We start from the raw sequence: 27,703 nt of genomic DNA, 5'->3' as shown, positions 1-27,703 counted from the left end.
TGTTTGGGGTCTCCTTTTCACAGGCTGCAGGTTCGTAGTTCCTGTTGTTTTTGGTATCTGTCCCCAGTGGGTAAGGTTGGTTCAGTGGGTTGTGTAGGCTTCCTGGTGGAGGGGACTATTGCCTGTGTTCTGGTGGATGAGGATGGATCTTGTCTTTCCGGTGGGCACGTCCATGTCTGGTGGTGTTTTGGGGTGTCTGTGGCCTTATGATTTTAGGCAGTCTCTCTGCTAATGGATGGGGCTGTGTTCCTGTCTTGCTAGTTGTTTGGCATAAGGTGTCCAGCACTGTAGCTTGCTGGTTGTTGAGTGAAGCTGGGTCTTGATGTTGAGATGGAGATCTCTGAGAGATTTTCGCTGTTTGGTATTACATGGAGCTGGTAGGTCTCTTGTGGACCAGTGTCCTGAAGTTGGCTCTCCCACCTCAGAGGCACAGCCCTGATGCCTGGCTGGAGCACGAAGAGCCTTTCATCCACACAGCTCAGAATATAGGGGAGAAAAAAATAGAAAGAAAGAGGATAAAATAAAATAAAATAAAGCTATTATAATAAAAAATAAGAAAAAAATTATTAAGAGTAAATGTATTCAGAAAAAATTTTTTTTTAATTTTTAAAAATAGATTTATTAATTTTTTATAGTAAAAAATAAGAAAGAAAATTAAGAAAAAATTTATTAAGAAAAAAAGTTTTTAATCTTTTAAAATAAAAAATATGAAAAAACTTATTAAAATTTTTTAAATTTCTAAAAATAGAAAATACGGAAAAAATTATTAAGAAAACATATATTCAGAAAAAAAAATTTTTTTTAAGTAAAAAAAAAAAAAACAAAAAAACGGACGGACCTAACCCTAGGACTAATGGTGAAAGCAAAGCTATACAGACAAAATCTCACCCAGAAGCATACACATATACACTCACAAAAAAAGGAAAAGGGGAAAAATTAATATATCCTGCTCCTGAAGTCCACCTCTTGAATTTGGGATGATTCGTTGTCTATTCAGGTATTCAACAGATGCAGGCACATCAAGTTGTTTGTGGAGCTTTAATCCGCTGCTTCTGAGGCTGCTGGGAGAGATTTCCCTTTCTCTTCTTTGTTCGTACAGCTCCTGGGGGGTTCAGCTTTGGATTTGGACCCGCCTCTGCGTGTAGGTCGCCTGAGGGCGTCCGTTCCCCGCCCAGACAGAACGGGGTTAAAGGAACAGCTGCTTTGGAGGCTCTGGCTCACTCAGCTTGCGGGGAGGGAGCGGTACGGAGGAGGCGGGGCGAGCCTACGGCGGCAGAGGCCGGCATGACGTTGCAGCAGCCTGAGGCGCGCCGTGCGTTCTCCCGGGGAAGTTTTCCCGGATCATGGGAGCCTGGCAGTGGCGAGCTGCACTGGCTCCCGGGAGGGGCAGCGTGGAGAGTGACCTGTGCTCACACACAGGCTTGTTGTTGGCGGCAGCAGCAGCCCTAGCGTCGCCTACCAGTCTCTGGGGTCCGCGCTGTTAGCCGCGGCTCGCGCCCGCCTCTGGGGTCCGCGCTGATAGCCCCGGCTCGCGCCTGTCTGGAGTTCATCTACGCGGTGCTCTGAATCCCCTCTCCTTGCGTGCCGCGAAACAAAGAGGCAAGAAAAAGTCTCTTGCCTCTTCGGCGGCTGCAGACCTCCTCTCAGGCTCCCTCCCGGCTAGCCGAGGCGCGCCAACCCTTTCAGGCTGTGTTCACTCCGCCAGCCGCAGTCCTCTCCCTGCGATCCGACCGAAGCCAGCGCCTCGGCTCCCAGCCCCCGCCCGCCCCGCGGGTGAGCAGACAAGCCTCTCGGGCTGGTGAGCGCTGCTCGGCGCCGAGCCTTTGTGCGGGAATCTCTCCGTTTTTCCCTCTGCGCCCCTGTTGCTGTGGGATCCGCGCTGATAGCCGCGGCTCGCGCCTTTCTCTGGAGCTCGTTTAGGCGGCGCTCTGAATCCCCTCCCCTTGCGCGCCGCGAAACAAAGAGGCAAGAAAAAGTCTCTTGCCTCTTCGGCAGCTGCAGACTTTTTCCCGGACTCCCTCCTGGCTAGCACCGAAGCCCAAGCCTCAGCTCCCAGCCCCCGCCCGCCCCGGTGGGTGAGCAGACAAGCCTCTCGGGCTGGTGAATGCTGGTCGGCACCGATCCTCCGTGCGGGAATGTCTCCGCTTTGCCCTCCGCAACCCTGTGGCTGCGCTCTCCTCCACGGCTCCGAAGCTCCCCCCTCTGCCACCCGCAGTCTCTGCCCGCGAAGGGGCTTCCTAGTGCCTGGAAAACTTTCCTCCTTCATGGCTCCCTCCCACTGGCGCAGGTCCCGTCCCTATTCTTTTGTCTCTGTGTTTTCTTTTTTCTTTTGACCTACCCAAGTACATGGGGATTTTCTTGCCTTTTGGGAGGTCTGACGTCTTCTGCCAGCATTCAGTGGGTGTTCTGTAGGAGCAGTTCCACGTGTGGATGTATTTCTACTGTATCTGTGGGAAGGAAGGTGATCTCCGCGTCTTACTCTTCCGCCATCTTGCCCCTCTCCTCCACTCTGTGATTCTTACATATGCACTTCATGCTCGTTTTGGGAGCACACTTAAAATGATTTTAATTTTGATATCCTTCCCTTACTTCTCTTAACAGTCATTACTAGGTCATATAGGCAAAGCTGCCACAATATTTCTTTAACAACATAATAATAGTACAATATTTAAGTAGTATCAATTTTAATTTGGGATTAAAAGAAATACTACAAATGCAGTCTTGTTTTATCTGGTATCGAACATTTTCAGTCAAAATTACATAGGTAGTATTTATTCCAAATTGTTGCATGTAGCTGTTGTTCATACATTCTTCTTGCTGTATAATATTTTCTTTCATGAATTTATTAGATTTTAGGATTTCTGAATCAGTTTTTTTCCATCAGCCATTCTCACTTTAGTATAAACTAGTTTAATAAGATTGACTTATTCTAATACCCAGCTAAGGTCTATTATGTTAGGGAGCAGTAGATGTTTTACTCCCCCTGGATTAAAGGGAGAGGTACAGTCATATTCACTTCATAAATAGAACACTTTGGAAAGCAGAATAAGATTACTTTGCTTCCTGTAAAACAAGGTGAGTTTATGGGGGCTTGGGGAATGTTGGGATGGGACTGGATACTTAGGGCCAAGGGAAGAGCCTAAAGGTTTATTTGCTTTTATACCTGTCAGTTTTAACCATCCCAGAACAAATTAAGCCTACCTTACCAGCATTCTTCAACTCTGTGGTTTGTTTAGCACTAGTGCAAGAGAAAGCACCATCAGGGTAGACAGGAAGCCAATTGTGGAGTGGATGTTGGAGATACATTTTTTTCCGTACAATCCAACAAACAACTTTAGATTTCATGCTCTATCACATGACTGAGTGGAATTTCATGAAACTCTCTACTGATATGATAGCATGACATAAAGATCAGTTCGAGATTACGAACCATTGTTTCTGAACATCTGCACAGTACGCCGTTGACCTGCTAACCTTTGGAATCATCAGAATTTGCTTTGAAAGTGGAAGAGAGACAGTCATTTTTCATTTCCATCAGGTACTTAACTGCTCTTTACCCTGTTCCCCTTACACATGCTCTTCCCTCCACCTGGAGCACTTTTGTCCCTTCATATTCACCTGTTCTTTAAGACCTGTTCTTCAGTCCTGAGAATGTCGCCGCTCCTTCCTTTGAAACCCACAGTAACTCTCACCCAGTCCTGACACATTATCTCATTGTTATTTTTGTGCTGACATACCGTCCCCCTCTACCAAGCAGAAAGACCCTTCACCATTGGAATTATGCCTTAAATACGTTTTTGAACTTGTTATTCATTAAAATTGATTTTGATTACATATATTTTCTGAAGATTCTCTTGGAAAAGCATTACAGTATGAACCAGTGCCATAAGGTTAGTGGAATTGTAAAAGAAAATAGGGCCACAGAAAGAAGGAATCAAATAAACCAACCACAATAACTATACTTAAATAACAACTTGCTTCTAAAAAATATAGACATCTAGAACAAAGCAGCATAGTATTATTTAGTCCTCATCTCAGAGGAGGAAAACAACAGTTCCTTTGGGGAAGGTTAGTTTTCCTTGATCCCAAAGTTCAGGAAAACTCTAATATTGGACCTGATGTAGGAGATAGTAGCATAATTTTAACTTAATTAACTCAATAAATATTTATTGAAGACTGTTAAATGTTCTTGGATGTTTCAGTTTGCTAATTTTAGGAGGGGAAGGCAGGCAGGATAAAATTTGACATTATTTGTTTACCGAGTGGTGGGAGGACAGATAAGTAAATAGATCATTGCATAAAAAGTGGTAAGTACTTAAAGTAGTATAAGCATAGAGTTGCTCTGTATAGAAGCACTTACTCAGAGGACGAGGGTTAAGGAAGTCTTCTCTGAGGAGGTGATTCGTGATGTTGGAACCAGGCTTTGAAAAACATTTGGAAGTTATGACAGAATGGGGTTTGGTGTTGAAAAGGAAAGAAGCCTTGGACAGAGAAAAAGGACACTGCAGCCTCCGAGAGCAGCATATATAAAAACCCAGCTGCAAGAAAGAGTATTGGGCTTCTCAGTTGCTAAAGCCATAAGCAGGGGCCTAACCATGCAGGGTCTCATTTTCATGTTAAGCAATTTTGCATTATTCCAGAGACTACCGAGGAATTGCTGAAAGTGTTATGTCAGGAGTTGACGTGATGAGATTGGTAATTTTAAAAGATCATGGGACATGTAGTATGGCGATACAAATTAAAAGGGAGCAAGACTGAAGCCAGAGATACTTGTTAGGAGGTATCTGGAGCAGCGATAATGATGACAGTGATAATATTGCTCCCACAAGAATGCTAATCAGCAGTGACCTCCATAATAGTGCAGAATGAACACAGCATCACGTCTCATAACCGTTTCTCTTCATGACCTGCAATAAAGACACTCAGCATTGCTTCACAGTAACGGTGATTTCAGATATTTTTAATATACTGTGGAAAATTTTCCTTCATGATGGAATTTCTTTTCTCTAAAAATTTTATTAGAACTATCATATGCTTGGATCTTCAATGAATATCCATCATTTGTCGAAGAAGATAGTCGGCGATTTGTCTCTCAAGAGACAGGCCACCTCTACATAGCCAAGGTGGAACCACTGGATGTGGGAAATTACACGTGTGTGGTGACTAGTATGGTGACAAACGCCAGAGTGCTGGGTTCTCCAACTCCTTTGGTGCTACGTTCTGACGGTAGGATATGTTTCAAGGGGCAATTCTGAGTGGAAATGCTGTTGCGAATACAAGTAAAAACAAATTGGGAAAAGTGAAAAGTATATCCTGAAGAATTATTATTTTGTTTTTTTTCAGAAGAAAAAATATTTATGAGTACAATGGCTAAAATGATTCCATCAACCATAGGTCCCTGTACATAATTCTTACTCAAGACTGGCTTCCTAATTTGCAGGGACCAGTGCAGAATGAAAATGAGGCGTCACTTGTTCAAAAATTATGAAGAATTTCAAGATGGTGGCAATAGGTCATTAAGCCAAACGCGAGGCCCTCTGAGCCTGGGGCTCACCTTGGGTTCCCGTGACGTCACTGGTCCTGACTTTTGCCAGCTTGAGGTTATTAAAGCTCTGGATATTTTGTTATAGACTAAAAAGCATCTCTAAAGAAAATGAAAAGAAAAAATGTGTACATTAGATCCCCAGAACTTACTCATCTTATAATTGAAAGTTTGTACACTTTGACCAACATCTCCCCCATTCCCCTACCCTCACCAGTGTAGTGATTATATAGTAATGTTGTGTTGTGTACTTGAAATTGGCTTAGACAGTAGATCTTAAGTGTTCTCACTACAGAAAAAAATTTTAATTTTAAAAATTGAAAATAGTAATTGTGAGGTGTTAAATGTGTTAACTTGACTGATGTAATCATTTCACAATGTGTACATATATGAAATCATCACATTGTACGCCCTAAAAAAATCACTTTGTACAACCTAAATACATGCAGTGTTTATTCGTCAGTCATACCTCAATAAAACTGGAGGGGAAAAAGGGAAAATAGATGTTTCTTCAGCCCCTCAATGACTGTTTCAAGGGAGCCCATGAACTTCAGAGAAAGCAGATTTGGAAGCCTTGGGTAACTCCCACTTATGCAAAACTGTATCTGATACAGCACAATGCCATGGCCACAAAATACTTTCCAGTCAGTTGTAATTGAATTTGACCTTTCCCATTTATTAAGTTACCATTTCTTGTCTCCTGGTAGTCAATAAGTTTAAGATTGGTGTCTGTGCTACCAGGGTACCATTAAGTAAATTTCCTCCCATAATTTTTGCTCTTTAGGATATTTTAAGAACTCATAATACATTGTGTATTTCGGTTTGACTAGAAATGTCCAAATTGAATACAGAATAAAAAAGCCTCTCATTTTATATAATGTAAAAGGCCTAGTGGTTTTCTCAGAACTGCTCTGTAAGCTGTAACTTAGGAATCACGGAATCCAAAGTTCCCACATATTTATTAATGTTGCATGTTTGGCCCAAGGTAGCACTGCTTCTAAAAGTACCTACCAGACGGCTAGTGAGTTATTCAAATCATAAGGAAGAGTTAGTTCAAAATAGAGCAAAAAAAAAAAAAAAAAAAAAAAAAAGTTTTAAGAAAAATGGGACAATTCCAAAGGAAACGTTGAAACCATTAACTTTGTATTGTGGATTCACAGGAGTGATGGGTGAATATGAACCGAAAATAGAAGTTCAGTTTCCAGAAACTCTTCCAGCAGCTAAAGGTTCAACTGTGAAGTTGGAATGTTTTGCCCTTGGAAAGTAAGTTTTATAACATTTACACCGATATGCTAAAATGTTAGGTTGCTGTAAGAGATCAAGATAGCTTTTAACAGCCTCTTCTTTTCCTTATTTTCTAAAATTTTCTTTCATTTAGAAGCAAAGAAAAAATTAAAATACAGGGGAAATGCACATGTATAATTTAGTTTGAAACTTTAAAGGCGATTTCCAGAAAATGACTATGCCTGCCTAATTTCATAAACTAAATTGGTGTTATTTTTCTTTTGCTTGTTCATTTGTTGTATTATAATACAGTGAGTATACATTAGACTTTTTTCTCTAAATCATGAGTTAACTAGAGAAAATGCACAGTTTATTTTATTAAAATATCAACTTAAAGAGATAAATCTTGGCATTTGCAGGTTTATGTGACTGACAACTGTCTGTGTTCTGCATTTGAAAATCTGTGCCTTTTTTGTTCTATCCTAAGAAAGTTTTATTTTGTCAAGCCTAAAAGGCTTCCAGACCTCTGTTTAAAATAGCAAGTAACTTGAGAAATTTCTTCTTAGTCCTATACCTCAGATTAATTGGAGAAGAAGTGATGGACTGCCTTTTTCCACTAAAATTAAATTGAGGAAGTCCAATGGTGTGCTTGAAATCCCCAACTTCCAACAGGAAGATGCAGGTTCCTATGAATGCATTGCTGAGAATTCACGAGGAAAAAATGTCGCCAGGGGGCGTCTCACTTACTATGGTGAGCCTTCACTTCGGGCATATTGGATTTTTAACTTTCAATCTCTCTAAAAGTTATTGTTATTGGGACTGGGTGGGGGTGAAGTAGGAGGTTTTAGCAGAATCCCAGTGTCCAACTTTTTCTGCTCTACATTTTGTTAAATGAGGATATTTAGCATAGAAGGAGTTTAAGAAAATAAATTTTTGCAATGAAGTTGGTGGCATAATATACTCTTAACTGTATTTTAAACTGACTGATATGATAATGAAATATTTCACTTTTTTTTCCTAAGAGTAACCATTTACTCACTTAACCGTAACAAGGAGAGATCTCCTTTCTGTCTGCCCTTACCTCTAGAAAATAGTATTTTGTATCTTTCTTTATGGTCTTTACTAAGCAGAAAGAAACTGTCTACTGGGAAAACTTGCAATTACTGCATTAGACAAACCACATAAACCCAGGCTTACTTGACTTCCTCAGTGTTATTCTATCCTTTCCAATAACATGGTGTACCATGTTTGCTGCCTTTAATTTGTAAGCACATTTATTTGATGTACTGCTCAATTTGGGTAAAGAAAGGTTAGTAACGTTACCTTTATTTAGAGTCTATTTGTAGGAAAATTAGATTATCTTTTTTCCCCAAACTTGTTTTCAAATCCCTTTTATTAAAAAAATATACTATGTATTTTGATGAAAGCAGGGTTTAGAAAGTAGAAATAAATGATTTTACAAAACGTACTACTAAATATGGGAAGATGTAAGCTCAGTGAATATATTTTTGCAGTTTAATCATTAGAAACATTGTAAAACTAATAGGAATTGAACACTTTTGTGAAAAGCAAATGGCAACATATTGTTTATTTTAAAAACTGGAATTTGAAATAATTTTCAGTGCAAACTTGTACAGCATATAAAATGTTGCAGAGAGGAAAAACTTTGCAAAGACAAATATTAAAATTATAGAGCTTATTATGAACCCCTTCAAAAGAATGTGAAGTTTGCACGTGCATTATGTGTGATTAGATTGACACTTATTTTATGGTAAGGTTATAGGAGCCGTCAGGAACAAAATGGAGGCATGGTTTAATAGCATGAGTCATTCCGTGTTCTAACTCCTCCATCTTGTAACAGGATTAGGTTAGAATACGTAGCACCAAGTTGAAGTTTCCCAGGTGTCAAGTTCTACATGTTGGTGGGATGATATGGAGATGGGTTGGGGACACTTAACCCATGTGGCTGTATGGCTCTAAGTCGACCGCAAACAAGTCCTAGTTTATTTTCTCCTTTCTAAGCAGCCACTACCTGACCCAGGGTAAGAAGTGACCATGACAGGAAAACACAGGATATTCCAACTGTCTTAATGTTTCAATAGGAATGTTTTTATCTGTATGGAACAGCGACCCTGCACAAATAATAAAACACTTGTATTGCAAGACATCCAAAGCTAAGCTGACATTTATGTGCCTTATATTCAGGTCCTGGCACATTTTCTCTGTGGTGTGGTTTCTGCCCTTATCTACCTTTTCCCTTTCTCTGCATGTTGGTTGCCCTTACAGTCACAGAATGGCTACCAGCAGTGGCTAGCACATTAGTTCTTGTTCATTCTTCCTTTCTCTAAAACATCTTGCAATTCACTTCTCAAATCTCATTGGCTGTGTGTTCATTCCTAAACCAATCACCAGCTAGGAGAATTGGCTTAAACAACTTAAGAGCCTCTTTTTTGGAACATGGAATATGGTCAGGTTTCCCTGGATTTTGTGGACAATGCGAGGTGATGGAAGAGAGGATAATTCAACGATAAGTTGGGTCATCTTAGAGATAAAGGAGAGAGGAAATGGATGCACAATAGACAACCAACATCATCCACTATACTTAGTAAAGGAGGTCTTAGTAAATGAGGTAGACTGTTGCTTTAGTCCATTATGTAGGTAATATGATATGTACCTAAGAAACCAATTAGAAATAATGAGATAGATGGACTTCCCTGGCAGTCCAGTGGTTAAGACTTTGCACTTCCACTGCAGGGGACTCAGGTTCGATCCCCGGTCGGGGAACTAAGATCCCACATGCTGCATGGGCCAGCCACAAAAGAAAAAGATAAAAAGAAAGGAAATCAATGAGATAGAGAGTTTCGTAAAAGCTACTTTACAGTTCTGGCTTAAGACTAGTATATTCAGGGCTTCCCTGGTGGTGCAGTGGTTAAGAATCTGCCTGCCGATGCAGGGGACACGGGTTCAAGCCCTGGTCCGGGAAGATCCCACATGCTGTGGAGCAACTAAGCCGGTGCGCCACAACTACTGAGCCTGTGCTCTAGAGCCCTTGAGCCACAACTACTGAGCCCACGTGCCGCAACTACTGAAGCCCGCTCACCTGGAGCCTGTGCTCTGTAACAAGCCACCACAACGAGAAGCCTCCGCACTGCAACAGAGTAGCCCCCGCTTGCTGCAACTAGAGAAAGCCCATGCGCGGCGACAAAGACCCAACACAGCCAAAAATAAATAAATAAAAGAAATTTATTTTTTAAAAAAGACTAGTATATTCAATAAATGCCGTGTAGTTCTCTGCTTATCTGCTCTAATAGTTCATGTAAAAAATGGTCCAGTAGAATATTTGAATCTCGTATGATGGAATAAGGGGAAAAATCACAATAAATGTACCAGTTGTAATCTCAGGATTGGCTTAGTCCAGCAAATTATCTTCCCATTTGGAGAATAGTAATATGAGGATCCAGTGGAAACTTTTGCTAGAAACTTGAGTCTCAGTCAAGGGATCATGTGTGAGTTTATTTGTAGTCTCCATCCACCGAGGCTGATAATTCCTGAAAGAAGAAAATGTGTTTTAATATAGAGTAGAGAGGAGTGATTTTGGACTGAACTACACTTCAGACTGGGCAAGTCATTTATATTTTTTAAAAAACAAAATAAGGTAAAACTCAGATGGGTACATTTTCTCTAAAAGCGAAATAGCTATATTTTCATTTCAATTTCAGTTATAAAAAAAGCAATTTTATGAGATAGAAACAGAAAGACAAACCTTCCCATGGTTGAAATTAAATAGAAATAGTTAAACTGTTTCTCCATATGGAGGATGCAAATGTGAACCCCGAAGTACACATCGCATGCATAATGCAATGTGAAACCAGGAAGACATCTCACCTCCTAGTCTCGGGTCTAAAACACAAGCTGAGACTTGGCTGAATATACTGTGTGTATTGAATGACTTTCATTATGAGTGGTACGTTGCTTCCATCTGTAAAAGGATTTCCCAAGTGTCTTCTAAAATGTAAGTAAAAATGACAAATGAACCTGATGCAACTGATTTGCATACATCATTTAAGGTGGCATGAGTTACTTCTTTTTCATAAAACATCGTTTGATTCAAATTGAAGCAATTTATCCATCTTTCCCTGCTTACATTTTCATTTGCACAGAGGTTCATAAGATGTTCACTAGTTTGTATTTAATTAAGAGTTATTTCTAAGTTGAAGGAAATATTTTTTCCTCCACTGTAGAAGTTTCTCTTCTATGGATGCTGATTTTTAGTGCAAATTTAGACTAGTATCTGCTGTCATTCACATATTAACTTGTTATCAATTGTGATCTCATAATTCAAAAATGCACTTGGACAAGAAAATCTATTTTGTGTACCTGCATTTTTTTTCTACTAATAGACATCTGAAGAATGTAATACAGTGCCCAGAATTTCAAAAACAGAGAAAGCGTAATGAGTTTGACTTAGGAAAAGGCAGATTGTAACATCCATCCTCAAATCTAGAAATGTTTCATATACCCACTTAGTAAATACTTAGGGAATTAAATATAATTTTAGCCACTATGCTTACGTTAATCTGTTATTGCCCATAGTCATATCCATTTATATTTATGTGGATAAAGTATTTGTTTTTTTATTGTGGAGTGGTTTGAATTTCTTTTTTTTTTTTCCATTGCAGCAAAGCCTCATTGGGTTCAACTCATAAAAGATGTGGAAATAGCTGTGGAGGACAGTCTTTACTGGGAATGTCGGGCGAGTGGTAAGCCCAAACCCTCCTACCGATGGTTGAAAAATGGAGAAGCCCTTGTGCTCGAGGTAAGGTAACATGCCTGGTTAATCCACTCTGTCCCCACTTTGTATAAATAAATGCCTTCCCCAGTGACCAGTGCCAGAGTCAACTGGTGAGTTTGCATACATTCATCTGAACCGTTCATACCGCGTTCAGCTAAGCAGTGGTACAGAGGTAAAAAGGATGAAGTCGAGTACTCAGTGTGCCAAGGAGGAAATATTTTCAATATTGAATTTCATTGGGAAAAGGTGATTTTATGAATTTAGTACATAAAATGATATACTGTCAACCCATGAACAATGTAGGCGTTAATCCTCGTATAATTTATAGTCTGTCCTCTGTGTCCTCAGTTCCTCTGCATGCGCAGATGCAGCCGCCCAGGGACCGTGTAGTCCTGTAGTGTTTACTATTGAAAAAGTATCTGCAAATGAGTGGACCCCCGTAGTTCAAACCTTGTTGTTCAAGGGTCCACTGCGCTATTTTTTTTCATTTTGAAATTAGAGAAGGCTTTACTTTAATAAAATGTAGAATGTAATTTCCTTTCTCGTGTTTGATAACTTGCATGGCCTCTGGAGAATAAATGTATCGATTACTTCGTTACCTTGTTACACGAGTACTTATTTTCTCAATCGCTCCTCTTCTCAAGCCAGGTAATTTTTGCTCTTTTTAAAAATTGTGTACTAAGTCAGTTATGTTCCTTCAAAGTTCTACACATAACCTTTCATAATACCTACAAACCTTTAATAAATGTGTTTCCCAGAACCCTTTTTAATACATAGAATTTATAATATCTTTAATTTGCATGATTTTAAAAACTGGTGAAAACCTTTCCAGTTAATGGGGTGGGAAGCATGGTAGATTTCTTAAAGTCTGCAACTTTATCCACAGGGAAAAATGAAATAGTTGCAATATTTTACATCGTGCTTTGTTATTCATTTTACTGATATACTCTTTGACTGAAGGACGTTTATTAGTATTTCCGATGTCTAGCTGTTATGTTAAGTCATTCTCACTGTTTCAAATAAGGGAAATGTTTAAATTTCAGCTCAGATTGCCTAATCCCATGAGAAAAATTAAGGAGGTTTGTGTATGATTGAAATAATATTCAGTGGTTATCTTTTTTCTTCTAAAATGGTATATACAAGACATTTTTATTATCATCTAGGAGAGAACACAGATAGAAAATGGTGCCCTTAAAATATCCAACCTAAATGTGACCGATTCTGGCATGTTCCAGTGCATAGCAGAGAACAAACATGGTCTCGTCTATTCCAGTGCTGAGCTCAAGGTTGTGGGTAAGACTAATTTTCTTGTCTTATTATTTTTTTTCTTAAATCCTCCATATTTGCCAGAAGCAGAAATATTTACTTTTCATATTAGATTCCTACATCTAATAACATTTTCAGTATCACAGCAGAATCATGCAGGGTTTCTAATCAAGGCACACATTTTAATGATTTCTAAGGGAAAGCACCAGTTATGACCAGAATTAAGGCCCAAAGACTGAAGTAGAGAAGCAACAGGGAGAGAGTGTTGACCTAAGACATCCTTATTATCCAATTCCAGCAGTACCAACTAAGTAAGTAGTACCTTTTAAGAGAATAAGTGACTCTGGTGTTCTCTGTTGCTGGTCCATAAAAGTAAATATCAGAATTCAAATCAGTGCTTTATTGATCCAAAAGGAGTTGTCTTTTTCTTTAATAACTCTGCTGAAAGCATCAAGCATTCGGCAGACCAAAGCTTTAATTGACCAAGGCTCAAGTACTTGAAATTAAGAATTATTATTTTTTTTGTACTTTAGGTATAGGAGAAGAAAGGAGATGTTATATCATGTTTAGGGCAGTTGTTCAGAAAAACAGTTTAAGATGCAAATGACTTAAAGTCCAACCAAAATTGTCAGAGCATAACATAGTATGTATAAATAAGAAAGAAAGAGGGAGTGGGGGGGAAGGGAAGGAGGGAGGGAGAGAAAGAGGAGGAGAGGGGAGGAAGTTTATTGCTCAGTGTTATTAAAATGGAGAATTTGGATTTCAGCTGGACTTGACCCAGGGCTCAAACATCATCACCACTATCTGGCCCCGTAGGATGTTACCCAGCATGTTGTTTTCATTACCACAGTCAATCTAGTGGCGGAAGGATGGCTTTCTTAATTGTTCAGATGGAAGTCACAGTGCTACATGTCATTGGCCCCGCGTACCTGATTTGAGTCACGTACCCATGGTTGGTCCAACCCAAATGGCCAGAAGGTTGAAAGGCCCTGATCTAACTCAGTATTTCCCAGCTGGGGATGATTTTGCCCCCAGGGGATAGTGGCAAATTCTGGAGACATTTTTGGCTGTCACGGTGTAAGGGGAAGGTGGGGAAGAAGGGAGCTAGCATGTGCTACTGGCATCTGGTGGGCAGCTGCCAGAGAAGCTGCTAAATGTCCTACAATGCCCAAGGTAGCCTCTCACAACAAAGTCCTGTCTAGCCCGAAATGTGAAGTGTCTCATTGAAAAACACTGGTTTGAGGAAAATAGGTCTTTCTTGGTGCCTGGAAGTTAAGAAACAAATCACATGCACCAGGAAGACTGAAGCTTGGGAGGGGCAGATCATCAACTGAAAATCTGGCTAGTGTTATCCGTGACAGAGAAGTAGGGTGTCATGACAGAAAGAAAGTGGGATTTGCCCATATCTTAAGTCGAAGCATGGCTGTGCTCTTATGTTAAATTTACCTTATGAGCCATAGTTTATTCATGTTTCAAATGGATGGGTCCCTACCCAGTGTTGCATGGGGTTTTCATATGGGAAAATACATGATCTATGCTTAAAAAAAAAGATTTTATTGAAACATAAAAGTATTTTTCATTTGTGTTAGTAAAAATTACTCTCTCAGGATCCTAATTCTTAAGGCCAGCAACCTTTGGATAACATGTTTTCTTTATCTGCAATTATGTATATATATATATATATGTAGTATAATTCCTTCTATGATCTCCACTTATAAAAAATAAGTTATATTAACTGGGATATGCCATGAGACAGGGGATTAGATATTTGGGGAAATGCACTCGTTTCTTAACTTTTTTCCGCATTTGCAGTAAAAGGAAGGATGATTTTCTGAGTAACATACTTAATTCAAATGATACATTTTTATGTCTCTTGAATGTTCAGGTATTGTTTCAGGATCAGCATTCCATCCATTATTAGCCAGCATAATGTTTTCTACATATTATAGTATTTAATGGAATATTGTAACTTAATATAATAATGTTAAGCTATAATATATTTCTCCAACTTGGAAGTTAAAGCTAACCACATGAAAATTTTGTAATAGATCTTGTTACTGTTCATACAAGAGAATAAGAATTCAGTACTCAGCCTTCATTCTAAAAACATAACTGAGCATCTAATGAGTGCCAGGCCCTGTGCCACATCTGTGTCCTTGAAGTCACAAGAGAGACCAACCCTACTGTAGTCCTCGTGGAACTAACTTTCAAGAACATTCTATTAAATGCTTTTAGTTTTGATAAACTCATGACTGAGCTATTTTAAAACTTCATAGTAAACTTTAAAAATTCTCATATAAAGTAATTGTCTCGGGAATTAGAACTTGCCAGAAAACACAATGGTAGGACTTACTTTTTAAGCATTGAAATCGTCCTGGAGGTGGTGCCCAGTCAATCAAATAAATCAAGTACCAATATCTTACGTGTCAAGAAACTTTAAAAAATCATAAAGTCAACCTTTGAAATTGATGGGAATTTAAAGAAATGAATTCAGACTTCAAATTGTCATTCTTTCTTCTTTCTTCCTTTTTAGCTTCTGCTCCAGATTTTTCAAAGACTCCGATGAAAAAGTTGATTCAGGTGCAGGTGGGCAGCGAGGTCAGCTTGGACTGTAAACCCAGAGCTTCCCCCAGGGCACTCTCTTCCTGGAAGAAAGGAGATGTGCCCGTACAGGAGACTGAAAGGTATTCTGTTGTCCAGAAAGGTGGTGATTTATTTGCTTCTCACTTTTCATCGTGATGCCAAAGCAGGTGTTCAGTATGAAGTGAAATGCAGTAGCATTTCGATAAAATGTGAGGTGTTCAAGAACCACAATAGCAGTATTTTTGTTTGTAATACTCTCAAGATGATACTCACCAGGTTTTGAAATCTAAAAACAGAGATTTATCTCACCTCTTCCAACATAGAATATTTTAGAAAGGAGTTTCCTCCCCATTTGCCTGGTAAGACTCAAACTGGGATGACAAAGGAATGCCAGCCCTGGACCCAGGCCCTCTCTCAGCTCCTGGTGGCCCAGCATCACAGGGCAAAGAGAACATATGACGGCAGCATATGCCAGATGAATACCACTCTTGCTGTTGCCCTATATTGAAATAATTTAGCTTCACAGGTATTAGTTTAAGCAGACGCTTTCTTGATTTCCTGTTTACTGTAATAATATTTAAAATGAAGAGGCAGAATGGGGCCTACTTAAAAGCACAGCTTCTGGACCCAGACTGCCGGGGTTCAAATCTGTATTCTTTTACCAGCTACATGAAATGACTTACTCTTTGTGTGTTTCATGTCCCCATTTGTTAATGGTTATGATGATATTAGCGCATACTTCACATTATGAGGGTTGCTATGTGGATAAAAGACATAAATATCCATATAGCGCTTAGGTCAGTACCTGGCATAGGGTAAACATAAGTATTGGCTATCATTATTATTTATTGAGTACTTACTACCTGTTGGAGCATTATGCTGAAAGCTTCTGGTAAGCAGAATAATGGCCCCAAACATGTCCATGTTCTTATCCTGAAGACATATGATTTACATTATTACATTACATGGCAAAAGATAATGAAAGTTAAAGATGGAATTAAGGTTGCTAACCGTTTGCCCTTAAAATGGGGAGATTATATTGGATTATCTGGGTTGCCTTAAGTATTCACCTGGGCGCTTGAAAGGGGAAGAAGACAGAGGCAGTGTTTGAAAGAAATGTATGGTAATGAGAGAAGAGCAGGAGAGATTTCCAGCATGAGGGGGACCCTGATTGGGATTGCTGGCTTTGAAGATGGTAGAAGGGGGCCAATGAACAGAGGAATTTCAGACTCCTCTATAAAATGGGAAAATCCTCAGCTGACAGCAAGGAAATAGGGGGCTCAGTCCCATAACCTCAATGAACTGAATTCTTCCAACAACCTGAAGGAGCAGAAAATGATTCTAGGACCTTCCAAAGTAACACAACCGTGACAGCACCTTGATTTTAGCCCATTGAGACCCATACTGGACTTCTGACCTCCAAAACTGTAAGGTAATACATTTGTGTTGTTTTGGGCCACTAAACAAGTTTATAGTAACTTGTAATTGGAGAAAAAGGAAACTAATACAGAACTCTACACGTATTATCTCCTTTCAATATCTCCACAACTCTGTGCTGTTAGATCTTATTATCATCTCCATTTTTACTAATGAGAAAACTAAAGCTTAGAGAAATTATGTAATTTGCCTAAAGTCACATAGCCAGGATGAGTCCCATAGCTAGGGCATAACCATCAAGCTTTTTCAATGCCACATTGTGTATAGGGAGCCCCGAATCTGAGAGGTGGTCTCAGCCTTTGAAGTCATGGGGTCCAAATTATTCTTTTTGGAGATGGGGGAAAACAAACAAACAGTTTCTTAGACTAAGAAATGTAGATTTGCTTTTCCAAAATTGCCAAATCTTATTGCAGACAGACAACCAGGTTGAACTGCTTTTAGATTACAGTCCCAGAGTTTTTTTGTGAGTTGGTTATGACAACACAATCTGCTCTCCCTCAGATATTTTATGGGAGACACCTCCGTTAAAAGGCAGCCACAGCAGGAGGACAAGGCCAAGTTGTCAGCTGAGTGGTTACAAAACACAATCCAACTAAGGGCTAGGCGGCACAGAATAGATTTCTGGGGCAGGAAATTAATTAGTGATTCGGAGTTTAATTGTTGAAGCTAGTTTAAACAATTATAGGCACAAACTAGTTAATTTTAGCTGTGATGGAAGTTAAGTGTTCGTGTATAACTGGTAACTTTTTTGTTGTCAAAAACATTTTAGAGCTTTAATTGTATGCATACATTAAATAATGGTTATGTTCCAAGGACTTAAATGCTTTGCAAAATAATAAACCCACTTGTCCTCACAGTAGTGCCTATAGTAGGCAGAGGTTTTTAATCTTAATTTTAAAAGGGGATAAAAGATTAAGAGATTTAGCTAAAGGCACACAGGAGAGATTTACTCCCACTTTAGAGAGTGATGGGATAATGCAGGAAAAAAGTTTAAATTCTAGAATCTCACCTGGTATTTTGACTTGGCCACTTGCTACTTTGGTATCATTAGGTCAGTTATGTGACACCTCTGAACATTAATTTCCTCATCTATAAAACAGAAAGAATAATTCCCACCTTATACAGTTGCTATAAAGTAAGCGTTTACCATGATGTCTGATATTTGTAGATCCGCTGATCAGAAAAATGAGGTTATGTTACAGATAAAATGTTGGAAGTAACAGTGGCTGAAAGAGATAGAATTTGTTTTGTTTGTTGGTTGGTTGGGCAGTTCATTGGCTGGTTGGTCTCTGGGAAGATAGGCAGTTAAGACTCCCTGGAGACCACAGTCATCAGAGATGCACACCCCTTTTATCTTGCTGCTCTACCGTCCTCACATCAGGAACCAGGATGGCTGCTGGGGCTTCAGCCTCCCAAGACATCCTTCCCAATGTCATCCCCCAATGACAGGGAAGGAGGAAGGTAGAAATCAAGATACATTTACTCCCTTTTAAGAAACTTCCCAGAAGCCCCATCCAATAATTTTCCTTATGCCTTACTGGTCAGAAATTAGTTCCCTGGCCAAACTTAGCTGCAGAAGAAGCTGGGAAATACAGATTTCTTTCCTGGGTGGGAGTGTGCCCAATGAGAAATTGGGATTATGTTTTAAGAAGAAAGGGGGGAAAGTGGTGGTTACTCCAACCATGTCTCATGTTCATAAAAGTTATTTCTCTGACCCTTTCAAGCCTACTTACCCTGTACTTTGTATTAAGTATTTCTAACATCTCCCCAGTGAATAAGGAAACTTTCAGGTATAAAAATAAGGTTAAAAAGAGGAAACATGTTTAAGAGAAGGGTCCATAGTGCTGCAGTCTTTCCCAGGTATCTTCGTTCGAGCTTTTATAACATAATACCATAAACTGGATGGCTTGAACAATGGAAATTTATTTCTCACAGTTCTGAAGGATGGAAGCCAGAATCAGGGTGCCAGCATGGTTGAATTCTGGTAAGGACAGCTGCCTTCACCTTATATCCTCAGCAAAGCAGAAAACGAGCCAGAGAGCTCTCTGAGGTCTCGTCTATAAGGGCAGTAATCCCATTCATGAAGGTTCTACCCTTATGATCTAATCACCTCCTAAAGGCCCTGCCTTCTAATACCATCACATTGGAGATTAGGATTTAACATATAAATTTTGGGGAAACCCTAATATTCAGTACATGGCACCAGGTCTGGTGGTTTGGATTTTGCTTTTATCTCTTTGGACAGCAAAAGCACTGGACACTGGGCCAGGGCCTTGATGCTTAGGGGAAAAGCTGCTAGAAGCAATTATGGAACAAGTTGCAGAGCTGAATCTTCTCCAAGTTCATGTGAAATCAGAGTGGGTCTCAGCCATCACTTGGCAACAAAAGCGCCATGTCCATCCCTCTTGGTCTGCAGGCTTAAGCCAAATTGGGGAAACACTTTAAATGATAGATTTATTGAGGTTGTTCAGTCATGGGCTGTTCCGACATCAAACATGCAGACTCAAATCTCATCTTGGGGACAAATGAATTCATTGATGCATTTGAAAATATAAGAGAAGGCAAAAATTTTTGATGGGATATTTATGGCAAGATTTTAAATCCATAAAATTTTTACTTAGTTTTTTTTCTTGTGTTTTGGTTTTTGTTTTGTTTATTTGGGGTTTTTTTGGTGGATCAACATGGGTTTGTCAGTGAATAAGAAACTTATGATAAATAGGAAAGCTTTCTCTAGCCTAGCATATGGGCTGTTGACAAATGCACTTTATTTATTTATTTATTTATTTATTTATTTATTTATTTATGGCTGTGTTGGGTCGTTTCTGTGCGAGGACTTTCTCTAGTTGCGGCAAGCGGGGGCCACTCTTCATCGCGGTGCGCGGGCCTCTCACTGTCGCGGCCTCTCTTGTTGCAGAGCACAGGCTCCAGACGCGCAGGCTCAGTAGTTGTGGCTCACGGGCCTAGTTGCTCCGCGGCATGTGGGATCTTCCCAGACCAGGGCTCGAACCCGTGTCCCCTGCATTAGCAGGCAGATTCTCAACCACTGCGCCACCAGGGAAGCCTGACAAATGCACTTTTGATTAAGCCTATATATAATACATATATATATATATAGTATGATATACACATAAACATAGATATCTATATATTTATATAGATATATAGTATCATTCAAAGCCTGAATCAGAAAAAAAAATTCAAGGATTAAATATGTCTTTTAAAAATTATATAAATTGATAAATATGTCTACTATGTAAACCACACAATATGTTTGAATAATTATAATCTATCTAGTTTGAAAGTTTTTATATCAGCACAGTTACAGTTTTGAATCTTGCATCAGCCATAGTAATGTAGATCTAAGTGAGTGAGACACCTGAATTACAGAAAGGTTTTGAAGAAATCAGTGTTAGTGCTTTCAAGTAGAGAGAGCATTTCAAGCTAAGGTAATAAAGGGATTACTTCCCAACAGAGGTCTTAGTAAAGCTTCTCTGAATAGATAACAAGGGCTTATAATGCACATAGTGATTCCTGAGCTCTTAAAATTAAGTGCTCATTCAATCATTTGAAAATATTTTGAATACCTACTATGTGCTAGGCACTAGGTATTTAATTTTCACCAGAGAAGTTAATCCCATTATTTGTAGATTTTCAGGGTATCAGGCAGGTAACACAGGGCCTTTATAACAAAACTCAACTGGCAAAGTACAGATGTTCGGTGATTACTTGAGGAGGCCCCATCTCCAATTTAGGGTGCAGAGCAGGCTTTCTGGAGAATGTAGTATCTATACCAAGACTTGAACGATGACTAGGATTCACTGGAGAAGAGTGCTCAAGGCAGGAGGAACAGCCTGTGCAAAGGCACAGAGGCAAGGACAGAATAGGCATTTGATGTTCAGTGCAACTCGAGTGAAAAGTCACTTAGGAGGGAGGGCTACAGAGGGAGCGAGGCCATGGAGGTAAGCAAGGATCTTATTGTGAATGACGCGGGAAGCCAAATGAAATAGAGTTTGGGCTTTATTTCCTGTGAAAGCAACAAAATAAAGTAGCAGTTAAAAGATCAAATTTAAAAAAAAAAAAAGATCAAATTTATTTATTTTTTAAAAATTTATTTTGTTGAAATATAGTTGATTTACAATGTTGTGTTAATTTCTGCTGTACAGCAAAGTGATTCAGTTATACCTATGTATACCTTCTTTTTCATATTCTTTTCCATTATGATTTATCACAGGACACTGAATATAGTTCCCTGTGCTATACAGTAGGACCTTGTTGTTTATCCATTCTATATATAGTAGTTTGCATTTGCTAATCCCAAACTCCCAATCCTTCCCTACCCTACCCACTCTTCCCCTTGGCAACCACAAGTCTGTTCTCTATGTCTGCGAGTCAGTTTCTGTTTCGTAGATAAGTTCATTTGTGTCATATTTTAGATTCCACATATAAGTGATATCATATGGTATTTGTCTTTTTCTTTCGACTTACCTTGCTTAGTATGATAATCTCTAGGTCCATCCATGTTGCTGCAAATGGCATTATTTCACTCTTTTTTATGGCCGAGTAGTATTCCATTGTATGTATGTATGTATGTGTGTGTGTGTGTGTGTGTGTGTGTGTGTGTGTGTATAATATGTATCACATCTTCTTTATGAATTCATCTGTCGATGGACATTTAGGTTGCTTCCATGTCTTGCCTATTGTGAATAGTGCTGCATTGAACATTGGGGTGCATGTATCTTTTTGAATTATAGTTTTCTCCAGATATGTGTCCTGGAGAAAGATCAAATTTATGTTTAAAAAAAATCACAACGGTGGCAGTAGAGAGCATGAATTGGAGCAGTTGGAGCTTGAGGCAAGATTCCCAATTAGCAGCAATTGTGCAGTGTGAGCAGGAGAGGATTAGAGCCTGAAATAAAGAAATGGCAATGAGAATGGAGAGAAGTATTGAGGGGTTGTGAAAAAGTTAAATCAGCAGGACAGAGGACTCAAAGATTTGGAGAGAAGATGCTAGTCAAGACTGAATCCTAAATTTCCAGTTCAGGCATCAGGGTGGTGGTAGACCTATTTAGTGAGACAGGGAACAATACAGAAGGAGCAGAGGTGGGGGCAAATATGATAAATTCAATTTGAAATTGTTTCAGTTTGAAATGCTTGTTGACAAACCAACTGGATATATCTGTGTGCTTTTAGAGGTTGACTGTCTAAATCTGGAACTCAGGAGAGCGGCCTGAGCTACAGATAGAAATTTAGGTGTTACATGTATACAGATGGTAGCTGAAATCATGACAGTGGATAAAAGTTTCTAGGAAGTTACATATCATTAGACAGTAAATCATTAAATTAAAGGAGGGTCTGTATCTTAATTCTGAAGCTTATGGAAATTTAAATGTAAGTAGAGGATGCCTGTTTTTACAATATCATTTAAATGGCTAACAGTCACAATGTATAAAGCAATTGATATATTAAGTCAAGGTCCAGTTAAGTCACCTGGAATGCAGATATTCTAAACTTTTAAATTACTAGTATTAATTCTGAGTAGAGTTTTTTTTCCTTCTTTTGGTTTGATATTTGTATCATCCGGTACTGAGAAAAACTATTCTGCTTTTCACCCTTCAGAAAGGAGGTTTTCTTTTATAAACAGAAATGCTCTACCCTTTGAGCATCCAATGGTTTTTCACTAAATTTCAACATTTTAGTGCTGTTGCATTCATTCACTTAAATCCACATGTTTTCAAAAGACTTGAAATAAAACAGGAAGTTTTGTCTCCTTTAAGCCAAGGAAAATTCTAAAAGAACCTGGAGAATGTGAATAGGCTTGGTATGCGAGAAGAAATAGCCAGCTGGCATATTTTAAAGAATGTTTAGCTTTTCTGTTTCACTTAGTGGTACTTAAAACACATTAGCCAATTATCTTTAAAAATGGGGCTTTCACTTGAATGCTATTGCTTATAATAGTAAATATTTTATTACAATGGCCTCAATTCAGAAGAGAGTAAAAAAATGGCCCATTATTTCTAATTAAACACATTAAAATTGTTTCAAAGGTTCTAGGCAGCATTTAATACTATAGAAATTTAAATGCTTTTTAAAGAAAGAAATAAAGATTTTCCCCAAATATTAATAGCCATAATCCAGACAATGTTTTTAAAATGTATTAACCAATTTTAATGTATTTTTTGCATATAGTTAGAAGCTGGCTTTAAAAGACAGTGAGCTTTGTATGCTGTATGATTCCGTTTATATGACAGACCGGAAAAAGGCATGCTTTACAGACAAAAAACAGTGATCACTGCTTGTCAGGGGCAGGGAGTGGGTGGAGAGATTGACTATTTTGGGGCATGGGAGAATTTTGGGGGGTGAGGGAATTGTTTTAGATCTTGATTATGACAGTGGTTACATGTCTACATTCATTTGTTAAAACTCGCAGAACTGTACAGCAAAAAAGGTGGATTATTTTGTCTATAAATTATACCTTAATTTTTTAAACAAAATTTTGCGTGCGATTTTATAGTCATCTCATCCTAATTTCATGAGTGGCTTTGGATAGGAGTTTCAAAGCTCAAGAAATGCCCCCAACTGGTCATTTTGGCCCTTTTGTGAAACACTGAGTAGTTCGATGACGTTACTTAGAAGTAGAATCTAAACTTTTGCCGGTAAACAGGATAATTCCATCAGAGCGAGAACCACTTGGCATTTCTGCCATTGCTACTGCTAGTCGCCACAGCCTTGCTTTGTAAAGATGTGTCTGGGGACTCTGTTACTATCCAGCAAATCTGTTAGATGGTATTTCCCTTGGCTTGAGCTCTTAGATGAAGAAAAAGAATTTGTTTGCCAGATCGTTTCTATCTCCATTCCCTCCCCATTTCCTCACATTTCTTGGCTCCTCTGTCTCTTATCACAGTGGAGTTGATTTTTCTTCATACTGTTCAAAATGCTGCTCTCTCTCTGCCTGCCATTGCTCCTTTCACCAAAAAGCCATCTGGATTATCTTCCCCATCACCCTTTGTCTCCCTATCTCAACAGCTGTCCCCTCACAACCATCAGATAGGTAACGAAGCTCAGAGAGTATCAGTTCATCTCCCCTTGGGTACACAGCCAAGATCTCAGCCAATCCTTTACTTCTGTACCCTTAACTCTAGATTAATCTCTCACTGGTAAATTTACAAGAAGAAAGGAGAATTTTATTTAACACATGTGATGTTGCCAACTGTCAGAACCTGGATGTTAGTTGTATCGAGATTGATGTCCTTGCTTCCTGTCTGCAGGGAAGGTACTCAGGCTGTCCACTAGTTTGTCTTATCTTTATTCAGCACTGGGGACAGTGCCCAGCCCTGGGAATACATAAATGAATAAGAAACATCAAGAGCCCTCCAGGAGCCCACACATTCTTTTAGGATGTGGAAAATTTACCCATCAGTTATTCTGGGAGAGACTGTATAATTAAAGTGACCATATATAATTTATTCTACAATCTGGGACATTTTGAAAGAGAAAGGGGACCCTGTTAGTAATTCCCGCCAAGACAACACATAGAAGCCAAGGCTGGCCCGAGGAAACAGGACATTGCCACCCTGTCTATCATGGGGTGTTTATAAGCCAGTAAGAAGCACAGAGAAGAGATGCTGTCTCAGCCAGCATCTTGGGGCAGTGGGCAGGCAGCTCCATACAGAGAGGTATCTCGAAGGAAGTGATGTTGTAGCTCCATTTTGAAGGATCTGTGAAACCAAGGAAAGCAAAAAAGTAGGGAAAACACCATCTGAACAAAATGATTGCATAGACAGGAGGTGAAACTGGTTATGTATTCCGATTGTGTCCAAGGTAAAGTTCACATATGATCAGGTAAATAAGAAAGGCTAAGCTGAGTTCTTTCCCAGGTAGAGACCCATCTCTCTCCTTCAGAGGAGGTGAATATCGAAGGAAGATAATTTTTTTTGAAGGCGAGATTGAGATGCCTGGGTAAATATGCAAGAGTCTCAGAGAACAGAGAACAGTCTCCTTCTGTCTCTGTGTTTCCCAACCCATATTTCCATTTCTCTCATGCTTCCAGCTGGAAAGAGAAGAGGAAACGGTGCATTTGCCCCATAAGTCCCACACCCTATGAGAAGATTAAGCTAGTATTTAAGAGTGAAGATAATCAAGAGAGGAGTTAATGCAACCCAAGACTTTGGGTTTGGAATGCAACTCATGGGAAGGGTTTGAAATGGGACTCATGGGAAGGGATCATAATCACTTTCTCTCCTCCATTCCCCATTCTCCAGCCACCAACAGAGACCTACAGATCTTCTCCTCTTAACCGCAGGCAGCTTAATTTTCTGCATATTTGTATCATTACTTATGTGCATTATTTATGCATGATTGACATGCAGTATACTAATCACTATGCACATTATTCACCATGTCAGATGAAGTTAAATGTAAGTTTTATTTGCTTCTTGATTTAATTTTAGTACTTGGTAAGAGCAGAGCATCGAAGTCGAAAAGACGTGGGTCCAATCATACCACCTGTGTGATACTAGGCAGGTTACTTAACCCCCGAGCCTTGGTTTCCTTCCTTTGTGCAACAGGGCCAGAAATTCTTACTTTGCAGGGTTAGTTGGTCTGATAGGTGGCATTTGCTTGGTGGCATAGCCAACTCTGAGCAAGAGGTTGGCTAAAAAAACTGATCTCCCCTGACAGGCAGAGAAAGGACAAATTACTTCCAACTCTGCCCTGCCCCATTTCTCTCACGTTCATTCCTTCTTTATCTCAGTAGACTCTAGTTGCAACGATAAAAGTAATAAAGTATGTGAAGCATCTACTCTGGTGGCTTCTACATAGGCTCTCAAAAAAAGGGACCTGCTACTGTTGATACAGGTTTTTAAAATTTATTTTATTGAAGTATAGTTGATTTACGATGTATTAATTTCTATGGTACAGCAAAGTGATTCAGTTATAGAAAAAATATACAATCTTTTTCATATTCTTTTCCAGTATGATTTATCCCAGGATATTGAATATAGTTCCCTGTGCTATACAGTAACACCTTGTTCTTTATCCATTCTATATATAATAGTTTGCAGCTACTAATCCCCAAATCTACAGTTTTTAATATTATTTATTTTCATCATGTTTCTCATACGGTAAGAGTAACAAGACTGGGTTAAAAGAAAGGTGAGTAAAGACCTTTCTCTTTTACAACAACCAGATTAGTTTTACATTATTTAACCATGAATAAATTCTACCCAGATGTTATTAAAGAATTTGTAGCTGTCAAATGGGTTCTAAAATTATATCAACTAAATTTTGCAGGTGACCATGTGGTTCTTAAATCCATATTTTAAATTTGATTTTTATGGATTGTAAAAGTTAGGGCCCCTTTAAAAATATTTTGTCAGTTTTATGATTTTGGTAGGGGAAAGCAGGTTAGTGAATCCCAATGCTAGGCATTGGAATCTACTTCCAGCCAGTTCTGTGTTAGAACTGGGTACATTAATTCATAACCATGCTCAGCATAGATGTTTTATTTACTGGGTATGTCCCTCCGTACCACATCCGTTTGGTCATATAGAATTTCTCACTCAAGCCCCAAAATCCCACATGCATTTTCCTACGGCCCAGTCAGTGTTCTGTATCTCTGCTTTCACTGAAAATTCAAAGAAAAAATATTTTATTGAGGACCCCTGTCATATCATAACATACTACCATTGCACTTTTTCTCGTAATAATGTTTAAGACAGGAAAAAACAGGAGACTTCTCTCAAAATAAGAGTATTGACTCCTTTAACATTATCAAGAGTGCCTACCATTGCCCTCTGAGTAATTCTTAAAAAGAAAGGAGGACAAAACAGAATTCTCATTGCACTCTGCATTTATTCTCCTGTGATTTACTCTGGCTGGAATGTCTTTTCTTCTCTATCTTGCAAACCCCTGCTTATCACTCAAGGCCCAGCTTAATGTTACTCACCATGGGAAGCCTTTCCCAAGCCCAATAGGCGAGATTAATTGCTCTTTCTTCTGCTTTACCCTTGTGGTTTCTTTAGGCCCAACTGTATCATTTAACACAGTGTTTTGTGGCTGTTTGTGCAGAAGGCCATCATCTCACCTGGATTCTCACCTTCTCTGTCTTTGTAGACGTGGTCACTGTTCCATACATGTTTATTCATTTCAACATTCATTTACTCATCAAATATTTATTCAGCACCTACTGTTCCCACTAACTATTGCTGCATAACAAATCACCCTAAAATTTAATGGTGTAAAACAGCAATCGCTTTATTATCGCTCACGGTTTCCATGGGTCAGGAATTGGGGAAAGGCTTGGCTCGGCAGTGTTTGTTTGGAGCGTCTCACGTGGTTGCAGTCAGGCTTGTGCTGGAGCTGGAGCAGCTGGGGGCTGGCCATGTACTGCTTTCTCTCTGGCAGGCCCATAGCCTCTCCATGTGGTCTCTCCACGTGGGCTAGTTTGGGTTCCCTCAAAACATGGTGGCCTCACGGGGAGTTGAAATGCTTATATGGCAGCTAAAGTCTTCAAGAGCGAATATTCAAGTAAGCAAGGTGGAAGTTGAATAGGCTAGGCTCAGAAGACACAAAACCTTACTTTCCTGGCATTCCACTGGTTACCAGTGAATCACCGAGCTGAGCAGATTCAGGAGGAGGGGGATTTGACTGCACCTCTTAATGGGAGAGTACTATAGCAAGATTCTAGGAGAGCATTTGGGATGGGAAATCTTACTGTGGCCACCTTTGGGAAATACAATCTGGCACACCCACCCGGCATGCCTTGTTCCAGGCTCAGAGAAGACCACAGTGAACAGGACAGATATAGTCCCTTCCTTGTGTAACTTGCAGAAGGGAGAGATGGCATACGAATAAGTTAAGAA

General features: G+C 39.3%; 1 protein-coding gene across 3 annotated transcripts in view; it reads left to right on the top strand.

Annotated features, from left to right (window-relative positions):
• The window catches only part of CNTN3 (contactin 3), a 328,834-nt gene that overhangs the window by 224,949 nt on the left and 76,182 nt on the right, over nucleotides 1–27,703 (top strand). For 2 of the 3 annotated variants that reach the window (XM_059940197.1, XM_059940198.1), the window contains exons 6-11: nucleotides 5,023–5,226; nucleotides 6,703–6,805; nucleotides 7,333–7,517; nucleotides 11,446–11,582; nucleotides 12,722–12,851; nucleotides 15,358–15,508. In XM_059940197.1, the coding sequence (XP_059796180.1) occupies nucleotides 5,023–5,226; nucleotides 6,703–6,805; nucleotides 7,333–7,517; nucleotides 11,446–11,582; nucleotides 12,722–12,851; nucleotides 15,358–15,508 (910 nt within the window). Of the gene's footprint in view, nucleotides 1–3,466; nucleotides 3,539–5,022; nucleotides 5,227–6,702; nucleotides 6,806–7,332; nucleotides 7,518–11,445; nucleotides 11,583–12,721; nucleotides 12,852–15,357; nucleotides 15,509–27,703 lie in introns of those variants that run through there. The other variant, XM_059940199.1, reaches the window with a different exon arrangement.

This window comes from Balaenoptera ricei, chromosome 11, assembly GCF_028023285.1.
Source record: "Balaenoptera ricei isolate mBalRic1 chromosome 11, mBalRic1.hap2, whole genome shotgun sequence".
In the NCBI taxonomy this organism is placed as follows: Eukaryota; Metazoa; Chordata; class Mammalia; order Artiodactyla; family Balaenopteridae; genus Balaenoptera; species Balaenoptera ricei.
Note: the sequence above shows the minus strand (reverse complement) of the source record. Positions and strands in the feature narration are given on the sequence as shown.